This window comes from Malurus melanocephalus, unplaced genomic scaffold, assembly GCF_030028575.1.
Source record: "Malurus melanocephalus ecotype Western Australia unplaced genomic scaffold, MMel_1.1 scaffold_217, whole genome shotgun sequence".
In the NCBI taxonomy this organism is placed as follows: Eukaryota; Metazoa; Chordata; class Aves; order Passeriformes; family Maluridae; genus Malurus; species Malurus melanocephalus.
Genome location: NW_026623449.1, coordinates 859,209 through 881,164, shown reverse-complemented (window position 1 = coordinate 881,164; position 21,956 = coordinate 859,209). Strand labels below are relative to the sequence as shown.

The 21,956-nt window shown below is 39.6% G+C and overlaps 1 protein-coding gene across 1 annotated transcript in view; it reads right to left on the bottom strand.

Annotated features, from left to right (window-relative positions):
* Positions 1–21,956, bottom strand: part of PRKCE (protein kinase C epsilon) — a 280,126-nt gene that overhangs the window by 32,960 nt on the left and 225,210 nt on the right. The window contains exon 11 of the mRNA XM_057374126.1: positions 20,375–20,529. Coding sequence (XP_057230109.1) covers positions 20,375–20,529 — 155 coding nt within the window. The remainder of the gene's footprint in view (positions 1–20,374; positions 20,530–21,956) is intronic.

The window sequence follows — 21,956 nt, the reverse complement described above, 5'->3', positions numbered from 1 at the left end:
TTGGAGGACTGTACTGCAAGACTGGATTCTTTTGTTGCTGGAAAGTATTTTAGTCACAACCCCTCAGCAAGACTGTTTTTCCCCCCTTCTACAGATCAGAGATAAATGGGAAAATTCAAACCATACCTACTAAGAAAACACAAACTGGTAACAATAACTTYTTTCCCATTTGAAAACCTCTATGGGAAAGAAGAAGCCCATACTGYCTGAGATTACTGAGCAGAAACAGGCAATAATTGCAGTATCATTGAGTATCAGGTTCTACCAGTGACCTGCCTTATTTGTGGATGTAAAAAATACAACACATTGGATCGTTCATGCTTGTGAGTGAATTGATGACAACAGAGCAGTTTGCATYAGCAAGGAGGAAGTAGGGTGATACCTGAGTGAGACTAACAGAAAAAGATGGTTCTGTTGCTTCAGTTGTTGTAGGGTATCTCAGTTTTGCCTGTGATTATCTGAAAGTTTGAAATTATCTGAAATTTCTCGGCAATGTTTTCATGTTGATCCATTAAGTAATTACTGAATTTATGATACACATTTTCTGTCACTGTTACTTTGCTTGATATAATCAAAGAATAAAGACAATATATTAACACAAACACTGTAGCAGAGCTGCACTCACTAATACAAGAAAACTCTGCCTTGCAGATTTGAAAACTGCTACTTTTCAGGGTCAGGTTTGGAATAAAGTGATCCCATCTGATTCTGATGTGTGTCAGTGTGTATAATTGTTAATAGCAGATGAATTCCTATCACAGGCTTGGTTTCAAATAAAGCCAGAGATACTATAATTCATTTTTGTAGAAGGAAACAGAGATAGCTCAGACAGCAGGCTAGACATAAATKGGAAATGTTGACTTTTAATGTGACCATAGTGACAGTCTCCTGTCAGGCATGTTTRCTCTAAAAAACATGTTTTACTTTCCTTATATAACACAACATCCACCATCCCGCCACTTGCACAAATGATCTGTGGATACGGAGTGGCAGAGATGGGAAAAGAGATGCAGCAAAAGGCAGCTTGCTGTCYACCCACCAGAGATATCAGAGGCAGCTAAACACTGATCTGTGCCATGATCTAAATGTGATCTGTGTCTAGATCTAAACATCTAAACATGATCACTGTCTRTGGCTCTGTAAGCCCTCGTTGTACAAGGCTAAAGCGAGGTTTGCAGATGTGTAACATCACCTCTTCAGCAGTGCCTACCACTGAGAAACCTTTCAGGTCAAAAAGGTCCCAAAAAGGAAAGGAAGGCCCTRTGTAGTACATGGTCCTGTTTACTGATGTCTTAATGACATACTGAACAAAGGTTTAATATTCATTTCCAGCAGTTTAAGAAAATCAATGAGTTTTTATAATAGCAGAAAAATATTTTCTGTAAAATAATTTCTTTATATAGCTTTCTACTGGCTTTGGCCATAACTTTATTACAATTGTCGGTAGCAGCTTAGGACATTACTGTGCTTGATTTGCTTATCTTATTATGCTGGATTTCCTTTAAATAATGTGCAGGCAAATAAATATATTGTACTTAACAGCTTTCCTTTGTATGACTTTTCCTTTCTTATTATTTTCACATTTTTATTTGTGAACCTAAGTGAAATATGTACAAGTTCAAATATGCRTTATGTAAAACATTCTCTGAAATTGGCTAAGCACAGAAGGGAGCGGTCTCTATTTCTCTTTCAAGCGAGGGTTGCTTTATGTATTCACATCATRTTGCTTTATAAACCTCATCCTTCATGACTGCCACACCTGGGAATGAAACAATTTTTCCATGGGTCTGAGATAGGAATGTGATATAGCCCTACAATRCTGCCTCTTGACTTAGCCTACTGCCAAAGACTTGATTTAGAAAAGGTTTTTTTAGGATCCCAGCAGCAATTCTCCATTCCCATGGCCCACAGGCCTGGAATTTTTGTACTGAAGAATTGTCACGAATGGGCCTGGCTTCATATTAGGTCTACTGTATAGGACAAACAACCTGCTGCAGAAATTTGCAGCTAAACTAGATAGAAAATTATTTTCTCATTTTGTAACCATTTGAGTTTCACTCTGGGTGAAAACACAAACTGTTCAGAGCTTTTTGTGAAAGTAGGGTATACAGCCCCCAGCCTGATGCTCCAGCCAGGGACTGGCTCTGCATGGGGCTGAGCTGCCTGCAGGTCTTGGTCCCCYACCACTCTGCTGAGTGTCCTGAAATTAAGGCTACCAGCAGTTCCCTCAGGGATTTTCTTCCTTCTTTTTCACTCTCTCCACTCGGTTCAAAATAATTTTCTTCCTTTTTCCTTTAAAACTTTAGCTGAAAAATTCTTAACTGGCTGTGCATATTCAGGGTGGGAACACGGGGGTGATATCTGTACAGCTGCTAATGATATTTACTGTTTCAGCCTCTGCTACAAAGCCCGTGTGCAAAGTCATTGCTAAATATGTAATGTGATAAGCCTTGTCCTCACTGACACCTTGGTGATCTCACTGAAGACAACAGAGGTACCCACGCTTAGCCAAGGACTGACTCAAACTGCCATTCTACTCTGTGAGGTTCAATGCTTCATGTCCTTATTTTTGTATCTCAAATAACATGAAAATAAGATTGTGTATTATAACAATAGGTTAGGTGGAGCGCAAACGAAAAGTGCCTACTATGTATGTCTATAATCCTTTTAAAGAAAACAATACTTAATCATTATTTGATAAAACCACTTGATGAAAGACAGTGAAAGGATGGTGTGAAGCTAGAAAAGCTTGTCAGATCAAGTTTTGAAAACCCAATTCTGAAAAAAAGTGTTACCAGAACCTTAGAAAGCAAATTCATCAGCAGACACCCTAATGAAGTTTGGATCTGCTCAAAAGTTTTTCTTTGGAAACTAAGAGCAAAGTAGTTGTTCTTCTTTTTTTTTTCCTCAGTGACCTCAGTAGGTAGGATAACAAAATCATTATCMTTTGAACAGCAATAGAATAGAAATCATGCAAGCAGAAAGAAAAGAGCACTTGCATTTCAGGCATGCAGTTTCTGTGTCTAACCAAAAAGACTGAATTCTTTCTTCTTCTTCCAGCTTTAGASGGAAGCTTTCTTACACAGAACTGAAAAAGACAGAGCCAACAAACGCACGCCTATCAGGCAGCACCTTGCATTTCTGTAGCAGTTCTCATTGAGCTATCTCAGCAATGAATCCTTGTAACTTAATAATAATCCACAAGGATTTTTTATCTTACACAGATATTAGGAAAGACAGAATTAAAAGATAYATTGTAATCAAGCCAAATCCATCAATTTTCAAAATTTACCTTAAACATGAATATAACTAGAGCTCTGAAACATTTTGYTCTGGTTTTAATTTTCCATCCTGTATTTTCCAGGGTTCTGACCAGATATACGCCACCAGTCATCAGAGGTTAATTGAGGTACCATGGTTTGCCCCAGGCTCCCTCCACAGCCATCCCACAGACATCCTCAAGCAGACGATACACAGRACACGTGGGCTGCACAGCCCCCTAAAGCAGTCTATCCTTCTCYTCTGACTGTAAATGTACTCCAGGAGAAGCAGGATTCTGACTCGAAAGCTTCATTAGTGTTCCTAAAATTAGGTGAGATGAATTTGAACCTTTGTGTACATACAGTATAAGCTGCTTCCTTTATTCCAGATTTAATTCAAAACAGTCATAAAACTTTCATTTTTGTAGGTAAAAGTCAAACAAGGGCAGATTTGTAAAAAAGACCTGCATTTATTTGTCTTCTTAGTCATGATGGAATTTCCACACACACAATTTGCTAGGCTTTTAAGTTACGGCCTCTAAYAATTCTTAATTTTTCTCACTTAGGTCACATGGAACTCTTCTGTGCAAAAACTCCCTACATGCATATCCATCAAAAAAACAGACATCTAATTGCTCTGCTTTGACACACCAAATAAAGGGCTCCAAAGCATTATTATTCTACATTGTTTCAGGCACACAGAGAGAGCATTCTGAAAAACCCCCAACAAACCAGAAGAAAAGCTGCTACTGTAATCAGGCATGATTGAAGGCATTTCCTGTATTTTGCTATTAAACCAGTTGTTTTTTCCATTACATACTAAGTGAACTTTAGTAAGGTCAAGACACCAGAGAAAAACAGGATTAGAATATCTTTAATCAACTGAAGTTGAGTATTTTAGTCTCTCTCTCAGTTGCTTAGCGCTGGATCTTATCCGATATCTCCAAATTTCTTCCTAAAATCACAGATACATAAACCAGGTCAGTTTGAATGTATGATTTAGACAGTTGTTTTCAGTGGCATTTAACYTGTTAGCCTGACACTTCCCCTAGCCTAAAGGTCAATCAACCTCATGCTGTGTAACAAGACCAATATTATTTTAATATGATCTAAGTCCAACAGGGGAGATGGGTTTTCACTCCCAATCACAATACTGAGCAAAAAAACTTCACTTACTAGAATACTATAATTTCCACCACAGTGACTATTAAGATCAAATGTAAGTTCTGAAATTTCTATTAAATGAAAGYTGAAGCTTTAGTAGCATAGGTGAATTTGATCCAATGTTATATATTGTTGTTCTGCTGCCATACTAAATGCAGATTATTTTAAGGTATATGGCCCCCTGTCCYGTGCTCTGACATTGTTATTTTTGGAGAGAAAAAGTCTTTATCTTCCATGAGTGCCAGATGACATTTTCCTTGTTAACATAATACAAATGTCAACAACTGCCTCGGAAATGACCAGTACCAAGCACATTGTWGACTGATTGAAGAAGGGAAAACCAGGCCATTCTAAACCCAACAATTCTACAGAGAAWTTTTCTGATGCTTCCAGCTGTATAGAACTGGAAAGAGACTTCAATATGGATTGTAGGTTGCAACAAAGGCCTAGACCTTTCTCCTGGAGAAAAGATGACCTGTCAAAGATGAGCACAGGCAGACCATCTGTTCTATCAGGAGTRCCAGAAAACAGTTAAAAGGTTGTGCAGCATCAGAGATGCTGATAGAGAGGTGAGATGGAGATAGATAAAGGGTTTCTGTGGTGGACACCACAGAGAATGAGGCACCTTAGACCCYGCTGATGCCCAGAAACAGAACTATGCTTCATTCCCCACCCTCAAGCATTCTCACCAAAAACACAAATGAAGCTTTGACAGCTATAGACACCCAGGAGGAACAAGGTCTGCAAGGGGAAACTCTAGCAGCAGCACACAGTGGATACTATGACAAGAAAGACAAGCACTCATCGCAGTTCACTCTTTGTTACGGGGCACTGGGGTGCCCCTGTGCCAGCCTGACAGCCAGGCACTGGAGGTGGTGCTGCCTTCCAGGASCTAAGGTTTGGGATGTGGCCGAGAGGGTGACACAACTGGTCAAGAAGGATACAYAACACTCTCCAAACTGCTCCTTTTTCATGTGGACAGAAATGACACCACAGGCTGGAACCTGGGCCACAATCAGAGAACACTACAGGATCCTGARAGGGCCAGCAAAATGTACTGGTGTTCAAGTTACCTCTTCTTCTGTTCGACCACTCAGGGGAAAAGATGCGTAACACAAATCAATTTCTGGCTTTGTGGMTGGCATAGCCATGAGGGTTTTGGCTTTTATGGCAATTGGACATTCTTTAATGACTCTATCCTGTCAGGGAGGGATGGGATCCACCTATCTAGAAGGGGCAAAGGAATCTTTGGTAGCAGGTGGGCCACRGTGGTGAGGTGAGCTTTAACCTGAAGGACTTTGCAAGAGGGGTCCAAAGTGGCAAGATGCAATTGCAACCTAGTGAGGAAYAAACCAGGCCAACCAGAGCAGGGACAAACATTCCTTGGTTGCCTTCTGTGATGAAAACAAAWGAACAACCAACCATTCTCAAGTGTACAGATACCAATGCAYGCAGCCTGGGGAACAAACACAAGGAACTGGAGCTCTGTGCCCAGTTGGAAAGTTAAGACTACAGGAATAGCTGAAACATGGTGGGACAACTCTCATGATTGGAGGGCCATGATGGATGGCTATAGGCTGTCACACACAGACAGGTAGGGGAGAAAAGGAGGAGGTGTTGTGCTCTGTGTTCAGGAGAAGATTGGATGTATAGCAGTCAGCCATGGTGAAGGTGGAAGCCCTATTGAGCTCCTTTGGGTCAAGATCAAAATGGCTATCTAGGGAAGTCATAAAGTAGGCACCTGCTACCGACCTCCAAATCAAGAAGATAAGGCCAACAAAGCAATATTTGTGTTATTTAAAGCAAGCTTTAGGTCAACAGAGCCTGACTCTCATGGATCACTTCAACTACCCAGACACTTGTTGGAAAAACAATACAACGACTCATGTACCATCCATCACATTCCTGGAATGCACAGAGAACTGCTTTCTTGTACAAACATCRGATGTGCCAACCAGGAATGAGGCACTSCTGGAYTTGCTACTTGCAAACYAAGAAAACCTCCTTTGTAATATYGCAATCAGTGATGGCCTTGGCTGCAGTGATCACCGTATTGTTGGAGTTTGGGATTCAGCTGAGCATGCTGAAACTTAGTACTAAGACAAAGCTCTGACATTTCAGAAGAGCAAAATTCAGTTTGCTCAGAGGTCAGTTAGAAGGGATTCCATGGGAAGCTTCCATAAACGACAAAGGAACTAAGCTAGAGTGTTTCAAGCATGCTCTCCTGAAACTACAAAACCACAACATCTCCTTTAAAGGTAAGGACAGTSAGCAGATCAAGAGATTTCCCTTGGCCTAACTGTGAGCTTCTGAGTCTGCTCAGAAACCAAGAGAAGCATACCAGAGATGGGAAAATGGATGAACATCCATTAAGAAATACAAGGGCATTTGCCAGGGTRTGTAGAGATGGACTTCAAAAAGCAAAAACTCAGATTGTGCTGAAACTGGACAGAGACATCAAAAAATACAGGAAATGGTTATTCAAGTACCTAAACAACAAGAAGAAATAAAAGGTAGAATTTGTGCTTCTGTTAAACAAGAGAGATTAATTAGTAATCAACAATGCTGAAAATGCAGCTGTTCCCAACAATTTCCTCACCTCTGTCTTCACCGGCACTGTTGGGCAGCTGGTCTTGGGTACAAGAATCTATATTGATCCACCAACCCACCATTGGTGAAGGAGGAGTTGKTGTGTAAAGTACTACAGGAGCTTGACCCCTACAAATCACTGGGCCCTGACCACACCCACCTGACGGTGTTAAGGGAGCTCTCTGACGTTGTTGCAAGGCTCCTCTCCCTAACCTTTAAAACAGGGGGATCTCAGAAGCCTGGAAAAAGTCTAATGTCAACCCCATCTACAAGAAGGGCTAAAAGGAGGATCTAGAAAATTACAGGTTCATCAGTCTTAACTTCAGGACCTGGGAAAGTTATGAAACAAATCCTCCTGGAGCTGTCACAAGTCAGATGAAGCACATGACTSGGAAAAGCTGTAATGGATTAGCCAAAGGTAGATTGTGTGTGACAAATCTGATTGCATTCTATGACACAGTAATCKGCTCCAYTGATGTGGGGTGAGTGGTGGACATGGCCAGTCTGCATTTCTGCACGGCTTTGAATATGGTTTCCCACAGCTTTCCTCTAGAGAATTGATGTGCCACAGTCTAGATGAGTCCAGGTGGCTGGTGGGAAACTGGCTGGCAGGACACACCCAGAGTGGTGGCAAACAGCTCCTTTTGGAACTGGCAGCTTGCCACAAGTCAGGTCCCCCAGGGATCAATCCTGGTCTCGAGCCTGCTTAATATTTTCACAAGTGATCTGCATGATGGGATCGAGTGTACCSTGACAAAGATTGATGTCAATACCAAACTGAGTGGGGAAATGGACACATTGGAGAGAACCACCCTGCAGGAAGAGTCAGGTAACATTACAGAGTTCAACAAAGWCAAATGTAAGGTCTTGCTCCTGGGGAARCATAATCCAGGAGTGGAGCACAAACTGGTATCTATCCAGCTGAGAAGCAGCTCTCTGKAAAGAGATCTGGTGGACAGCAAGCTCAATGTGAGTGAACAGTGTGCTGCTGCAGCAAAGAAAGAYGAGTCACTGGGTTGCATCAACAAGGGCACCACCAAAACGAAGAYCAAAGGACTGAGACTCCTGTCATTTGATGAAAGGATGAGAGAACTGGGTTGTTCAGCCTTCAGAAGAGAAGGCTCAGRGGAGACCTTATCAATATGTTCCAGTATTTAAAAGAAAMAAAGAAGCTGRATATTCACTTTTTACAAGGAATCAYRTGGAAAGAAAAGACCATACATTAATGTGTTACTCCTGGAGAGATTCCAATTAGACACAAGAAGAAATGTTTTCACAAAGGGAACAATCAGCCATTGAAATAGTCTCCTCAGGGAAGTGGTGGATCCCTCAGCACTGGACATKCTTAAGATTCAGCTGGACAAGGTGCTGGGACATCTTGTCTAGACTGTGCTTTTACCAGGAWAGTTTGGATCAGATGATCCTTGAGGTCCCCTTGTCACCTGATATGCTATCGTTCCATGATTCCCAGCAGCTCTGAAGGAAACCTTGAGCTTTGGTCCAGTTCTGTTACCTAAATGGGAAGACCAGACTGAAAACAACCTTATTATGCACCTGCTGAACACAGATGCAAACAATGAGGGCTACTCAGTGCTAATATAGTTATCTTTCTCATTCCAGTAAACTTGTTTATTAAAAGAAAACTAATGAAAAGAAATCACCATTTCTCAGGAACCAGACTGTCAGCATACTCCARGATGAGAAWGCACTGCAAGGATGAAGAGCTCTTAAAATATTACAATCTGCTGGTAAAAGTTAGCACAAATCTTTCAAATCCTCCATAATGCTTATTTTGTGCTTCTGTCTGGGATAGAACCACTATTAGATTCAGAGGAAAACTGAAAACATGGCAACGTGGGGAACCTACTTTATAAGTTGAATTAGTSTTCTTTTTATTTCATTCCTTTGAACAAACTCAATACACATACTCTGCAAAATTTAAAGGAGATGCTTAAAAGAAAAAAAAGAAAATATTTTAGTCTGGCAACCACAACACAGGACATACAATGAAATGGCCAAACTCAGGTGACTGGGAGCATATCCTGAGAAAGCCATTAAAGCACCAGCATGAGCCAACATTTCAGTGCCTTTTCTATACTATTCAATACCTTCTGCACCTTTATGAAGCCAAGAAAGTGTGAAGGAGAAGGGCTGCTGAAGGTTTTTACATAGGGCATTTCTTTTTATAAAAGAAACCAATTTATCAGAATCCTCTTCCCTATGCTCCCAAGGGTGTCCTTAGCAGGGAGCAAACACAGCTCCCAGCAGTAAGTAGACCCCTGYTAATCTCCATATCATGTTTCCATGGAGAAAAAATGCTTTCTTATTCAGAAAAGGAAAACTGGAGTGAACTTTTGTACATACACTGATTTTTTCCAGCCTCACTTTGGTCTTTTTATGGAAAGTGTTTCCACTGACTGATGCCTGTAATATTACACAGAATGGACTAAATAAATTATATAGCATAAATGAAATGATGTAACACAGCAAGAATGTTGCTTCCAACAAAATGTTTACTTATATGGAATCACTAGAAGAAAGATTTTARTAATTTTTGCTTCTATTCTGATTCCAGTAGCATAGTTCACATGCCTAAACATGTTTTTAAACAATCACATGGTTCAAACTTGGGAAGGCTAAGTAGGCCTTTTATTTGAAACCTTTTCTAACCCTGCTGTATGTATCGGGCATGAAAACAGCAGCAGTCAACAGCAGTTTAACAGATTTCTGCAGAAATTCTTGTAAAAACTGTGAGTTAAATTTATTTTGTCTTTTAACTTTCTAAATGSCTTCTATTATACAGATAGATTTGCCTGTTTCAAAATTCTGTAGACCTAATAATTTTCTATTGTTTTATGGAAGATCACTGCARTGGAGGGATTCTGACAAAATTAGGAAGAGTATTATTTGTCTGTAAAGTGTGAAGAAGATGCCTGAAAAAATGGGAGTTCCTTGCCCTTGAATGTTGATCTATGCATAAAATAAGSTCCTAATGCTGCTTCCAGGCAGAGGTCATAGAAGATGATGGTTCAAAATCCAAATCTTGCTTTGATATGTAATCAATATGTTAATGCAGAGAATTCTAYTTTATGAGATACTATTTTAAAATTAAAATTTTGTGTAGCAAAATCAAATTACTTTTGCCCTCAACCTCTGCCAGAAAGCTGCACAAACATTTCTAGACAAAMTTCTCATGTGCAGGAAATTTCAGCTCCAGCATTGTTTCCAAAGTAGCTGCTGCAGCCTTCCCCCAGCTTCTCCAGAAAATGTGCTTGAGAACACTACTTTGGCGGSAGTGCCAACCTATACTGTCACCACKTAAAATCTACYTRTACGAGGCACCSCACAMTTTTYARTTACTATGAATGCAATGGAAAGATGACTCATGGGTTACTCAGGTGAAATAAAACATGGCATGACTTTGGAAATTTACAGTGTTCTCACTTTTACCAACATCAAGATTAGGAGAGGGCTATAGCAATTTACCTTCAGCTGTGAAGACAGASACACTACCTATAGAAGCCAATATTCAAGCCCAAACGCAAGACAGATGCAATTCTGAATAAAGATTTGGGAGGCTAAAATATAATTTTAATCTCTAACATTTGGTACTTACTGGGTAGGCACTGCATGTAAATATTAACTTCAGTATGATTATAATATTAACTATTGGTCAGCGTGRGCTGCTCTTGAACAATTTTGTCACCATGAAAAAAAATTATTTTAGACCTGAGGAATTATCTTCRTATCTTCTGCATGACCAGCCTCCTCTGAGATTTGCTAACCAGACTCTATGCCTGACAAAATCAGAGATCATTCCATAAAGCTCATGGATAGTTATGTGGGCAAAGCAAGGAAATTAATTATGCAGGTAATTAAACTTATACACAAAGTTTAATTCAATTATAATRTGCAATAAAGTCTCTTTGCATCCTTCTGACACCCTTAAACTGAGCATACTGAGTACAATTTAATTACATTATAAAATTGTTTTTTTTTCTTCTGGTGTCAGAAAGAGGTTTTACTGTAAGTAAGAGCCAAGACTTTTAAAGACACAGTCTCTTATACACCAGATAGTGGTGTCTCTACACCCATGTCATGTCATAGTCACATTCATAATGTATTTTCATTACGTATTATCACATTTTGAAATCCAACTAAAAATGCATGAACAAAAGAATCTCTGAGAAAGATTATCAAAATGCTTTTCAAACAAATGGGAGAGAAGTTTCAGAAGCTGTGCTATATCTCTAAGACATATATATGATGTATTAAACTCAGCATTGCCCAACCCTGAAACAAATAGGGGTATTAGTTTATCGTTTCTGTAGCCAAGTAATAGTATTGCATTAAGACTTGATAGTGCAGCAAAAAAAAAATATTAAGGGGTACTGTGATTATCAACTCAGACTCAATAAATGATGACACAAAATACACCATCAGCAATGACACAGTTCCACCCTTTGACCTTTCACTGCACACTCAGGACCAGACATCAATCCTTCCACTGTTTTCCTACCCCCACAACTCTRATGCTATAATTAGGCAAACACAAAGTGTTTGATTGCTTTTAAAATGGATTCTATTACATAAGGTGTGTAAAAAATAAACCCCATTATTATATGTCTTATGGGCACAGGTTTTTTTACTTTAGTATAATCTCTCTTGGATTGGTTTTATACAGATAATTGTTTTGCCCTAACTAAGAGCACACATCTGAGCCAGGGGAGAAAAATCTGTAGAGGTAATGAGTTATATCACATTTGTAATCGAATTGTCTCTGGCTTTACAAGCTATAGCTTACTAACACCAGTTAATGTTATGTAGTTWTTACTACACAGAGAATTTCCAGGATGTTTTTTCAAAATTTCTTTGAACCCTCTTGCTCATGGACAAAACAACTATTCAATCTGCAGATGTTTTAGAAATCATGGTGAAATTCTCTTCCTCTTGGGACATTCACAGAAACCCCAAACTTCTGTCCTACTTTGTGTGCAAGCATACTACTAGTTCTGATCTGGAGCTGGTAACATATCCCCTCCTTTYACCTTTGTGAATTTTCAAAAGGTGAAAAGAGAACCTGTAGGTTGTCCAGAGGGTTTCTCCCTCCTCTGCTTGAGGCATTTCTCACTCAGTGTCYGTGGAAATTAGCTTACAGGGTTTTAACAGAGGCAGCTTCAAGAAGCTTGCACTTGGCCTCGTGCGAGGCATATGCTGCTGAGCTGCCATCTACTTTCCTCCTGCACAATCTGAGGACCCTTTTATGCCAGAAGATATTTAAAGACTTTCATATAAATGAGAATCAGAGCCTTCTTATAATAGTTATGGCCCCTTTGGACCCATTASAGATTATCAGCAAATGAACTGGCAGACATTTGCTATGCCTTTTATATCCTCCGTGAACAGTACCATAAACACTTGCTGTCCTCTCACTGGTAGTTAAGTTTAGACAAATACTCAGGCAGTTTCTTAAGTGCCTATTATTTTTATTCTGCAAGTACTCCTTTAGACCTCTTTCAAATTTATTGATGTTTGAAAGCTTCTAAATATCCATTAGCCACTTAACTGACCATAGCAATTCCATCTGACTCAYTATTTGCGTTAGAATATATTTAGGCACTTTTTAAAAAGGGTCTTAACAGACCATAGGATCTCCCTTGGAAACCCAATAATAAACCAAGTAAATACTTGGTGAAGCGCTATAATGTTTATTTGTGACTACTTAATTCTATCCTTTATATTCCATGTTTTGAACACATGAAGTTCCTCTGTTCAGGTTATTAGTGACCAGGCCTTTTTCAGTTATTTTTTTTTAAGGGAACTGCTTCTTTATTACTCAGTTTCATACCAAGGTGCACCCACACTGGCKGCTACACTGGCAAGCTACTGTTGAAGCCATCCAATCCTCCCCTTCCCCTGAAGGGGGCAAGCACATGCTCTAATACTGGAGTATCTTGTGAAGAATACTTTTACCACTGCCACTGTCAAATCTACGTGAAAAAAAAATGCACACAACTGTGTGTACAGCTTGTATTTGACATAGTGACATTTTCTGCATCTTACACCAGGAGAAGGAAATTGAAGCCTGGAGGCAAGATGTGAAGACCCACGAGGTGTGAACATCGTGAGAAGTGATACTTAGGCTTCTCATAAGCCTATCTTCTCAAAAGCTGGGTTTTACTGCAGGTGAGTTCACAGGATGGCCACCAAGATGGTAAGAGRGATAGAGCACTATCCTATGAGGAAAGGCTGAGAGAACTGGGATTATGCATCCTGAGAAAGAGAAAGCTTCAGAATGATGTGACTGTGGCTTTCCAGCACCTGAAGGGAGCCTACAAGACAGACGGAGGGAGACTATTTACAAGGACATCTAGTGACAGAACAAGAGGGAATGGCTTTAAACTGCTGGTAGTTTTAGATCAGATATTAGGATAAATTCTTTACCGTGAGGGCAGTGAGCCACTGGAATGGGTTGTCCAGTGAAGCTGTGGATRTCYCATCCCTGGAAGTRCTCAAGGCCAGGCTGGATGGGGCTCTGAGCAATCTGGTGTAGTGGGAGATGTCCCTGCCCATGGGACATCTAATTGAAACTGGATGACCTTTATTGTCCCTTCCAACCCAAACAATTCCCTGTTCCATTATTCTGTGATTCTTTTTGAGAGAACCGTCTCAAGAGCACAATAAAATCTTTGTTAAATGCCTGTCACCTCAGAACCACATTTGCCGTGCACTTCTCTGCATTACCATGGAACTTCGGCAGATGCAAAAAGGGAAAGCTTCACTCTTAATGTGACATAGTTTCAACATCACTGCAATTGGGTTATAGAAATATTTTTCATTGTTTGAAGACAAACATGACTGAAAAGCACAGCAAAATTCAATCCTAACTTTTGCCTGCTAGCAGCAGAATTACATGTAGGAAGCATTTTCAGATTTTTAATCACTGTGAAACAGAAAGCATTCTCTTTCTTCTGTTAGCAAATTATTTGCAGAATATGATTTTGTTTGAAACCTGTGTAGATGATTCTGTAGAAAGAGCACTGCATCTCAGCAGTTTAGGAAAACTATTGGGTTTGTCCTGTATCAGTACAGCTCAGTTTCACATGTGCTGCAGCTCTAGTGGATTTTTATTTTGTATATGTTTCTCTCAGTTAAAATCTTCTTATCAATGCTGAGAGATAACACACATTTCTTCCTGTTATAAAATAAAGACACAAACATCAATCATCTAAAATCAGTGACATTCACCCAGAAATAAATACAAATATGCTCTGTAACATTTCACTGCTATTATCTGCTGAGAGGCACTATCGTCCTTTCTATTGAGGGTACCGGAACATGGCTGCYCTCACAGGAATGTAAACTTGGCATTAACCCTGGCAGATTCCCACTCCCTCCTCACTTTCATTTAACATTAACTCACTCCTATACTGTTGTCAGAAGGTAAAGGTCATAGCTTTATTTACACAATACAGCACTATACAAACGRCCATTAAACAAGAAAATCTTGCACCAAATAAACACGAAGCAAAAAAACAATGCTGACCTCTCTACCAAGAACTCCCCCTGGAAGTACCTCATGGTTTCCCAAATAAGGTCGATGGTGMTGTCTATCCTTCTAAATATTAACTGCCCAGCACTGCCCCCCACATACCCAACTCCCACGCAACAGCCAGCTAAGGACTTTTTCATGCTCCAAGGCCAGGAGAAATTTAGAAAGCATTCTACTGCTGGCAAGACCRTGTGGTTCATATCCTATTCCCACAGCCTTTACTCATCCTTCCACAGCTGGAAACCTTGTCAAACGCTCTCCTATCCRACAGAGCCTTTAGCACAATACATAAGCTGGGCAGATGGCAGGGTGGACTMCCTCGGTCCGAATGCCAGAAGCCTGGGAACCAGCCCTCCTTCCTGCTTCTCATCTCCCTCAGCTCCRCTCCTCTCCACCCCAGCCCACTGCCTTTTCCTGCAGCGAAGACATCCTGCTTATTTATGCATTTCATGACTGCTGCTCTGCCTAGATCCAGCAAGAAAAAGTGCAAAGAGGGCAGGAGGCCACTGATTAAAATCCCATTGGAGCTCATGTTTGGTTTTGGAAACCAGACCAGGCAGAGCAAGGCGAGCATGGATATAGTCCAGGGCACAATCCCAGTCAGGAGCACTGGTCAGGTGGCATGGCCTGGGCAGCGGTCCCTAGAGACACTGGGACTCCAGACACACCTGCTACGGCACAATTCACTCCTTGCTTCCTAYTTTTACTGAAGGTGATGGAAATAGTTTATTGCTCACTCATTTGCCAGAAGCAAACTGTAACTTCCCTGTAGCAGGCTGCTGCAAGAGGCAGTTTGTGTGGAGAGGAATTGTGTCCAGTATTTTCCTGTGCTTAAAATTCACCATTATTCCTGTGTGAACAGGCCAGATGGGGGTACAAGGTCTTGTCCTCTTTAATGGACCATAGCTAGAGAACCAATTTATGCTATAACTATTCAGAGTTGCAGTAAGATGATCTTTACATGTTAAAATCAAAATTCTCCATGTGCAGTTTTGCTTAAAAAAAAAAGGGGAGGGATGAAAATTTTATTTGGCTGCTGCCACTCAGAAATAACACAGTAAGGTAACTCRGGAGAATGATGACTTTTAACATGTTAACCACTGACCATGCAACATTTTCATCAGTGTAAATATAACTCCTTGTTACTCTGCCAAGGTTGCACTGAATCATACAACCACCAATGAAGTCAGACTTTCTAAATAAATATCCTTATTTCACATAAAAACACACTAATGGGAGGRCTTTTAATTTTAGGTAGTTCTTCTTTCTGAAACACTGCTGTGTGCTGCCCTGATATACAGGAATGCTGGGAAAACTGATCATCCAGGGAAAAATTCAGTTAGTGTTCAAACAAGTTCTTAGGGTASTTGTGTACGGAAAAAGCCCGGAGGTACTCAAGGATTGGCATCAGCATGTTTRTATCCACATTTGCTTCAATTCAGTGTTAATAAATCCTTCATCATGACCAACACATTAATTACAGAGTGCAGAGAGCCTCAGAAAGCTCCAGYAAGTTACAGGCTGGGTTATTACTTCATATTGCATAGGAGCATAACAACCCATGGTTATGAATAAGGACCCCATCATGCTCAGGTGCTGCATGATTTGAAGGCAACATCTCAMAGATCCTACATTTGAAAACAAAACMATTAKTCAACCCAAWGCGGGTGACACTAATKTCCCAGTAAAGATATTTTTCATCCTTTCAGGTGAATTGAAATTGTGTTCATTCAGTTTCTTTCTTTTGTATTTCAGAGGGAGTGCTTGAATGATTCTGGAGCATGCCAGAGATGGAGCAACATGGAACTACTGAAGCAATGTTTACAGCTCACAYAGTTATTTCCTAAATCAAGGACGAACTGGGGACACCATCATTTATGACTGTGAAGTGGTGCCCTGTTCTTGCTGGGAGAAGTGGACCTTCCTTCCTAGGGGAACAACAGTTYTTTGTAAGTATTTCAGGCCAGAAACCTGACTTGTGTCACCTCAGTTGACCTCCTACCCTGAGAGCATAGACAGCCACCCAGGTACTGTGCCCTCAGCMCACCARCTGCAAGTGAACAAGAACATGCCAKGTTTACAGATATCTGCAGAAAGAGCATAGGCATGTGGAAAGTCAGTATAAGAGACTACAGATCTCACAATTTCTTAAAGCAGTTTGTTGCATCTTTCCTGTATGAGAATATATCCTAATATATTTTATATAGATGAAATATATTAATATATTATGATAACTGATTTTAAATACACCAGATTTCTGGGGCAGGTGACACTGAGCATAGTCCACAACCTTTTGTCACCAAGTTCATATTCCAGTCCAGTACACAGGCAAGATCAAAATGAGATTCATAGCCTAGTCCCTAATTCCTGAAGTTTGGATACATTTTTTCRAAGTGGTGCAATTGCAATTGCACAACACAAACAAGGATAAGTGCCAGAAAACGCGATTGAAATTTCTCTAGTGTCTGATTGACTCTACTTGTATTATCAGGCCCCAGCTTGACATGTGCCTGAATATCTGAATGCCAGATGAGAGGGAAGGTGGCAGGGATAATGTAAATATTTTTATTAAGCTGTTGAAGTGTTTTTGACACAACAGTAACATCATACCTCTAAAAATGTCACACTGAAAACTACCTTAATATTTATCTATCATASAAGATGCATTCAGTAACAGGAATATCTTTATATATAAAAACTGTGAGGTTCATCTTTATTTCCAACATAAACTCTATAAACATAAGGAATAAGGAAGATAAACATAAGGAAGACACATGTCATTCCAATGAGCACACCGGTAATTGGACAAGCCTGGGAAYAACTGTTGGGACAGCTGCAAAGATGTGAACTCAAAGAATAATTTCTATTGCCAAACRGGGAGCTGGCTTTGTCTTTGAACTTCAGGGGAAACAAGGATAAACTAGTTATTATAAAAGATGATCATTTAGTATCATCATAGCACTTTCTAAAAACCTAACCAACAAGCCAAAGCATGAGCTAAAGCTAGTTATTTACTTCCAAAAATATAACTTTGTTTAGCTCCACACAAATACTTCCACATACAAGGCTGAAAAAAGATCAGAAGGTATAGCAGCTATTTTGAAACCTACATTTCCATCAAACAATTTATTTATATATTCCTCACTTTCCTTGAAGTAGTGCCCACACAAGCAGCATTTCCTGCTTTGGAGAATAACCATTAATTTCACACCACAATGTTTTTTCTAGAAATATAATTACACAGAAGACAAGTATTCTTTATTAAAATATCTGAAGGCATGTTAGGTAGTTATGACTGGTAGTAATTCAGGAGCAAAGGTTTTTATTTTCTTTTTTTCTTTCCCTTTTCTTTCCTTGCTTGCCAGCTAATAAGAGCTTTGGAGATGCGAAGGAGTGACTTGATCCCAATGCATTTTTAACATTGTAGTAAATAATGTAGTGAGGTATGGAATAGTTAGGCTGAAACTTTCCTGTGGAAGACAACTATTCTTATGAATGCTTGACATCAACAACTGCATTCTCCCAGGGCCTGGCACATTGTGAATAGATTGTAACATTTTCTTTCCATTAATTACTTTAAAATAATCTCTGACTTCTTCCTTCTTCCTGATTTTACAGAGTAACTGGCACATACAGTTTACAAATATTTGAAGCTCCCAGTATCCCACAGTTTGGAAAATTAATTATTCTTACAAACAAAGCTATGCCAAGATCTAAAAACCTACATCAAAACAAAACAGAACTGAATTTGTTCCTAATTTCTTCTTATTGGATTTCATAGTTTATGCTTTCATCCTACAACTCATGTTCTCCTGTCTTTTGATAATATGATCAGCAAAACATGCCATTTACCAGTAAGACTTGTCAGCATAGTGTCTGAATCAGAAGTTGAGGTTGAAATTATGAAACATTGCTCAGAATGACATTTCTCTTGTGATGGAAGCATTCTGTTGATAAAATCACAGAAATAATGCAGGCACTCGAAGTGATTCAATGCACCCAGCGAGGAGCCAACACAGCAAAAGCTACATATAGAACAAGAGAAAAGAGGTGGAAAGAAAGAGTAGAGAGAGGAGGGAATGTGTCTTGAGGGATGGGAGCAGTGCAGGACAGAGAGGTGAATGCACTTTCATATAAAGAAGGGAGATGTAATTTTATACCAATTCTTTCTTGCTGGTTCACAGAAATCATTAAACTGACTGCTAAATACAAGGTGTCTACCTCCAGTTTCCAGGAAGAGGAAATTAGCTCAAGTATTTTATGGAAACAAATTCTCAAAATCCTTCAYTCTTCAAAGTGCCAAGCTTCTCTGTCCCCCTTATGACAGATACTTGCAAATTCTGAAGTTGCCACATTCTCTTGTGAGAATGTACATATACCTGGCTTTGGAAATAAATGCAATGAATAGGAAACATGATATAGGCAGGAAAGGTAAGAAGTGTGTTGGATCTTCAGCACTTGAAAACAAACCCATGTGAAGTATTGAGGCCAAAAGTACAACCCAGTATGCAAACATCATACCAGCGTTAATCATAAGATGGAGATTACAAGCTGCAGCTAGCAAAGAGTTTTATAAAGAAAACTAGATTTTGGATGGAGACGGCTTTCACAGGGATTTACTTTCCTTAGAAGCTGTGATGTTTGCTATGTCTCTGGAAAGGAGACGCCTATGAGAAATTTCCCTTTGAATCCCTTTGTAGCTGGGAAAGACAATTGCTTCTAATGGAACTTGCCACTCAAACTTGGTTACTAAACATTTAATATTCCCTTTTCCATTTCTTGTACTCTTAAGATCTGCCTTTATATGAACCCAGGGATGGGACAAATTCCATCATCCTTATCCTGATGTTTCTGCTCATGAAATTTGAGACTGCCTGCTCCTGAGATGACTACCTCAAATCAAAAGATGATTTTGATAACCTGAAAAAGGGTAGGAATATCAAGGGGAAAAAACAGAGCTCAGTTAGATCTGAAGAACTCGGAGTTTTTACTAGACAGGACAGATTTACATTACAAAACCTGTTAAGCACACTGCTTGTGAAACCCTGAATTTATTGCAAGCAATACCAGGCTGCTAAAARCAAATAAAAACCAAGAGGAAGCATGAAATGACAAGATAAAGGATTTAATAAACACATTAACATCAGCGTGAAATTTTTCAAAGCGAATCCTCACTTTTAATAATAAAGCCYATCCTTAAATGCATTCTTCATCTCAGCACAACAATATGCACTTTTTTTTGTGTGTCTGCATGGGCATTGAAGATTAGAGACTGGGGCCGGTGAGGGAGGTTCAAATAGATGCAGGTTCACTTGAAAACAAATCAGAATTGTCTCCAAAGAGCCACTTCCTGCTGGTGACTAAGCCTTCACCCAAACAGTCARGAGGAAGGGGCATAAGCAAAGCATTGGGAATGACCATCCCGATTGTATCGGAGTGGAGACAACTAAGACAAACAAACTCAGGAAGTGGCAGGGAGTTAGAAACTGAGAGGAAATCTATGGCACCGAGAGGAAAGAAGAAGAGATTGCACCGATCTGCAGCAAGGTCACCTCTGGGTCTCATCGTGCCAAGCTTTTTCAAACCCAMTTTATTTGGACTAGAACACAGAACTGGCACACACAGCTGGCGACTGCTGCAGGGGCTATTCAAATGTTAACATTCTCAATGATAAACAGCCAAAAWAAAGTTCTGTGTAAGCAAATTGGAACAAACAACTAATCTAAATCTGGTTGCTAAGAGACAGAGGATTTCAGCCAAAAACAACCCGAAACCTCAAGAATACTTCATTTTAGATCAAAGACAGTACCTGTAGATGACGCCATGTTGGTGAAGAAACATGAGTGCTGATGTGACCTCTGCAGCGTAAAAGCGGGATCGAGGTTCATCAAATTTGCGTGAGCGCTGGATTTGAAACATTAGGTCTCCTCCATTTACATATTCCATGACGAAAAAGAGGCGGTCCTGAAATTAATTAAACAGTACTATTTAGCTAATTTCTTTTAGTGACACCAAGRACTGCTTGAAACCATATTTTGTGACTGGAGCATTGACATCAAGAAATAAAAGAAACTAATGCTGCAATTCTGAAAAAGGAGAAAGCTGACAACCAAAATCCACCAAACCTAAAGAAAATGAGATGAGCCTCAAAGTGAGAAATGAGAAAAAGGCAATAAAATACTAGTATTAAACAACACATACACATAAATCTCCACAGATCAACAAATGCATATGGTATTATAATCACTTTCATATATAACAGAGATACTTAAGTGATGTTGTTTCTTTTATAATAACCATAACCATGAAAATGTAAGTCWTTTTGTCAACTACTGACAGGCTGCYGGACCAATTTCAGTCTCCTCCTTTCTTCAATTCTCTCTTATCAGTTACTTTGTCTGCAAAGCATCTTCCCCAAATTATGCAAAACTTATTTTGAATTGTCACGCTACAGAAACCAGTGCTGTTAATCTCAAACACTTACATATGGTTTTTTGAATTGCCTCAAACTCTCATAAGRAAATGAAATGGAATTATATTATTAACTTCTCAGGTTCTTTTTATTTTCTTCTAATTCTTATCACTTCCATGGTCAAGCTTTCAAGCCTGTTTCCATGATGGAGGACTAGAAATGAACTTTCCTTAAGAACAGCAACTGAGATTCTCAGGCAGTCACACCATCAACCCAAAAGTTAGGCACTTGTTGAAACAGTCAGAAYTGAAAATATTGGTAAACTAAATGTGTGCTCAGCATCTTGAACCATTTATTATCTAAATGGGCAATGCAGGTGAAGGCACAAGGAAAAAAACGACACAGATCTACCTGACAGAATTTTGATTCTGTTTTTTTTAAGTGTTATTTACAAATTTTCTTATTTTTCCCTGACTTCCCTACATCTTCAACTCCTTGCCCATTCACCCTTGGTGAATATGTCCTTTACATTCTTTATTTCTTTGCTGTTAATTATCTACATCAATATGCATATGAGTCTAGTTAGAGGTGAAGGTAATTCTGACATCATGTGACACAGTCATTTCTTTCTGTGGTCACAYGACTGACAGGTGTGTGAGAATGGGATTTCACCCCTCTGCAACTCTGATGTCACACTGCAGTTTGGCTCTAGTTCATAGAGCTGGGTTGAAGAAAAGAAGACAAGATGTGACACTGCTTTGGACAGGGAAAAACAACAGCAGATCGAAGTTAATTAGCCKCCCCCAAGTGAATCCAAGCCTGCAGATTGCATAGTTTATATATATGAATCCAGAAATYCATAAAAGTTTGTTATTTGTCTTTAATCATCTACTCTACAACTCAGACTCAGAGCAGCACACTTAAAATCACCCTTAAACTTAAGCATGTGCATTAATCCTGCTCATTAAGTGCCTAAATG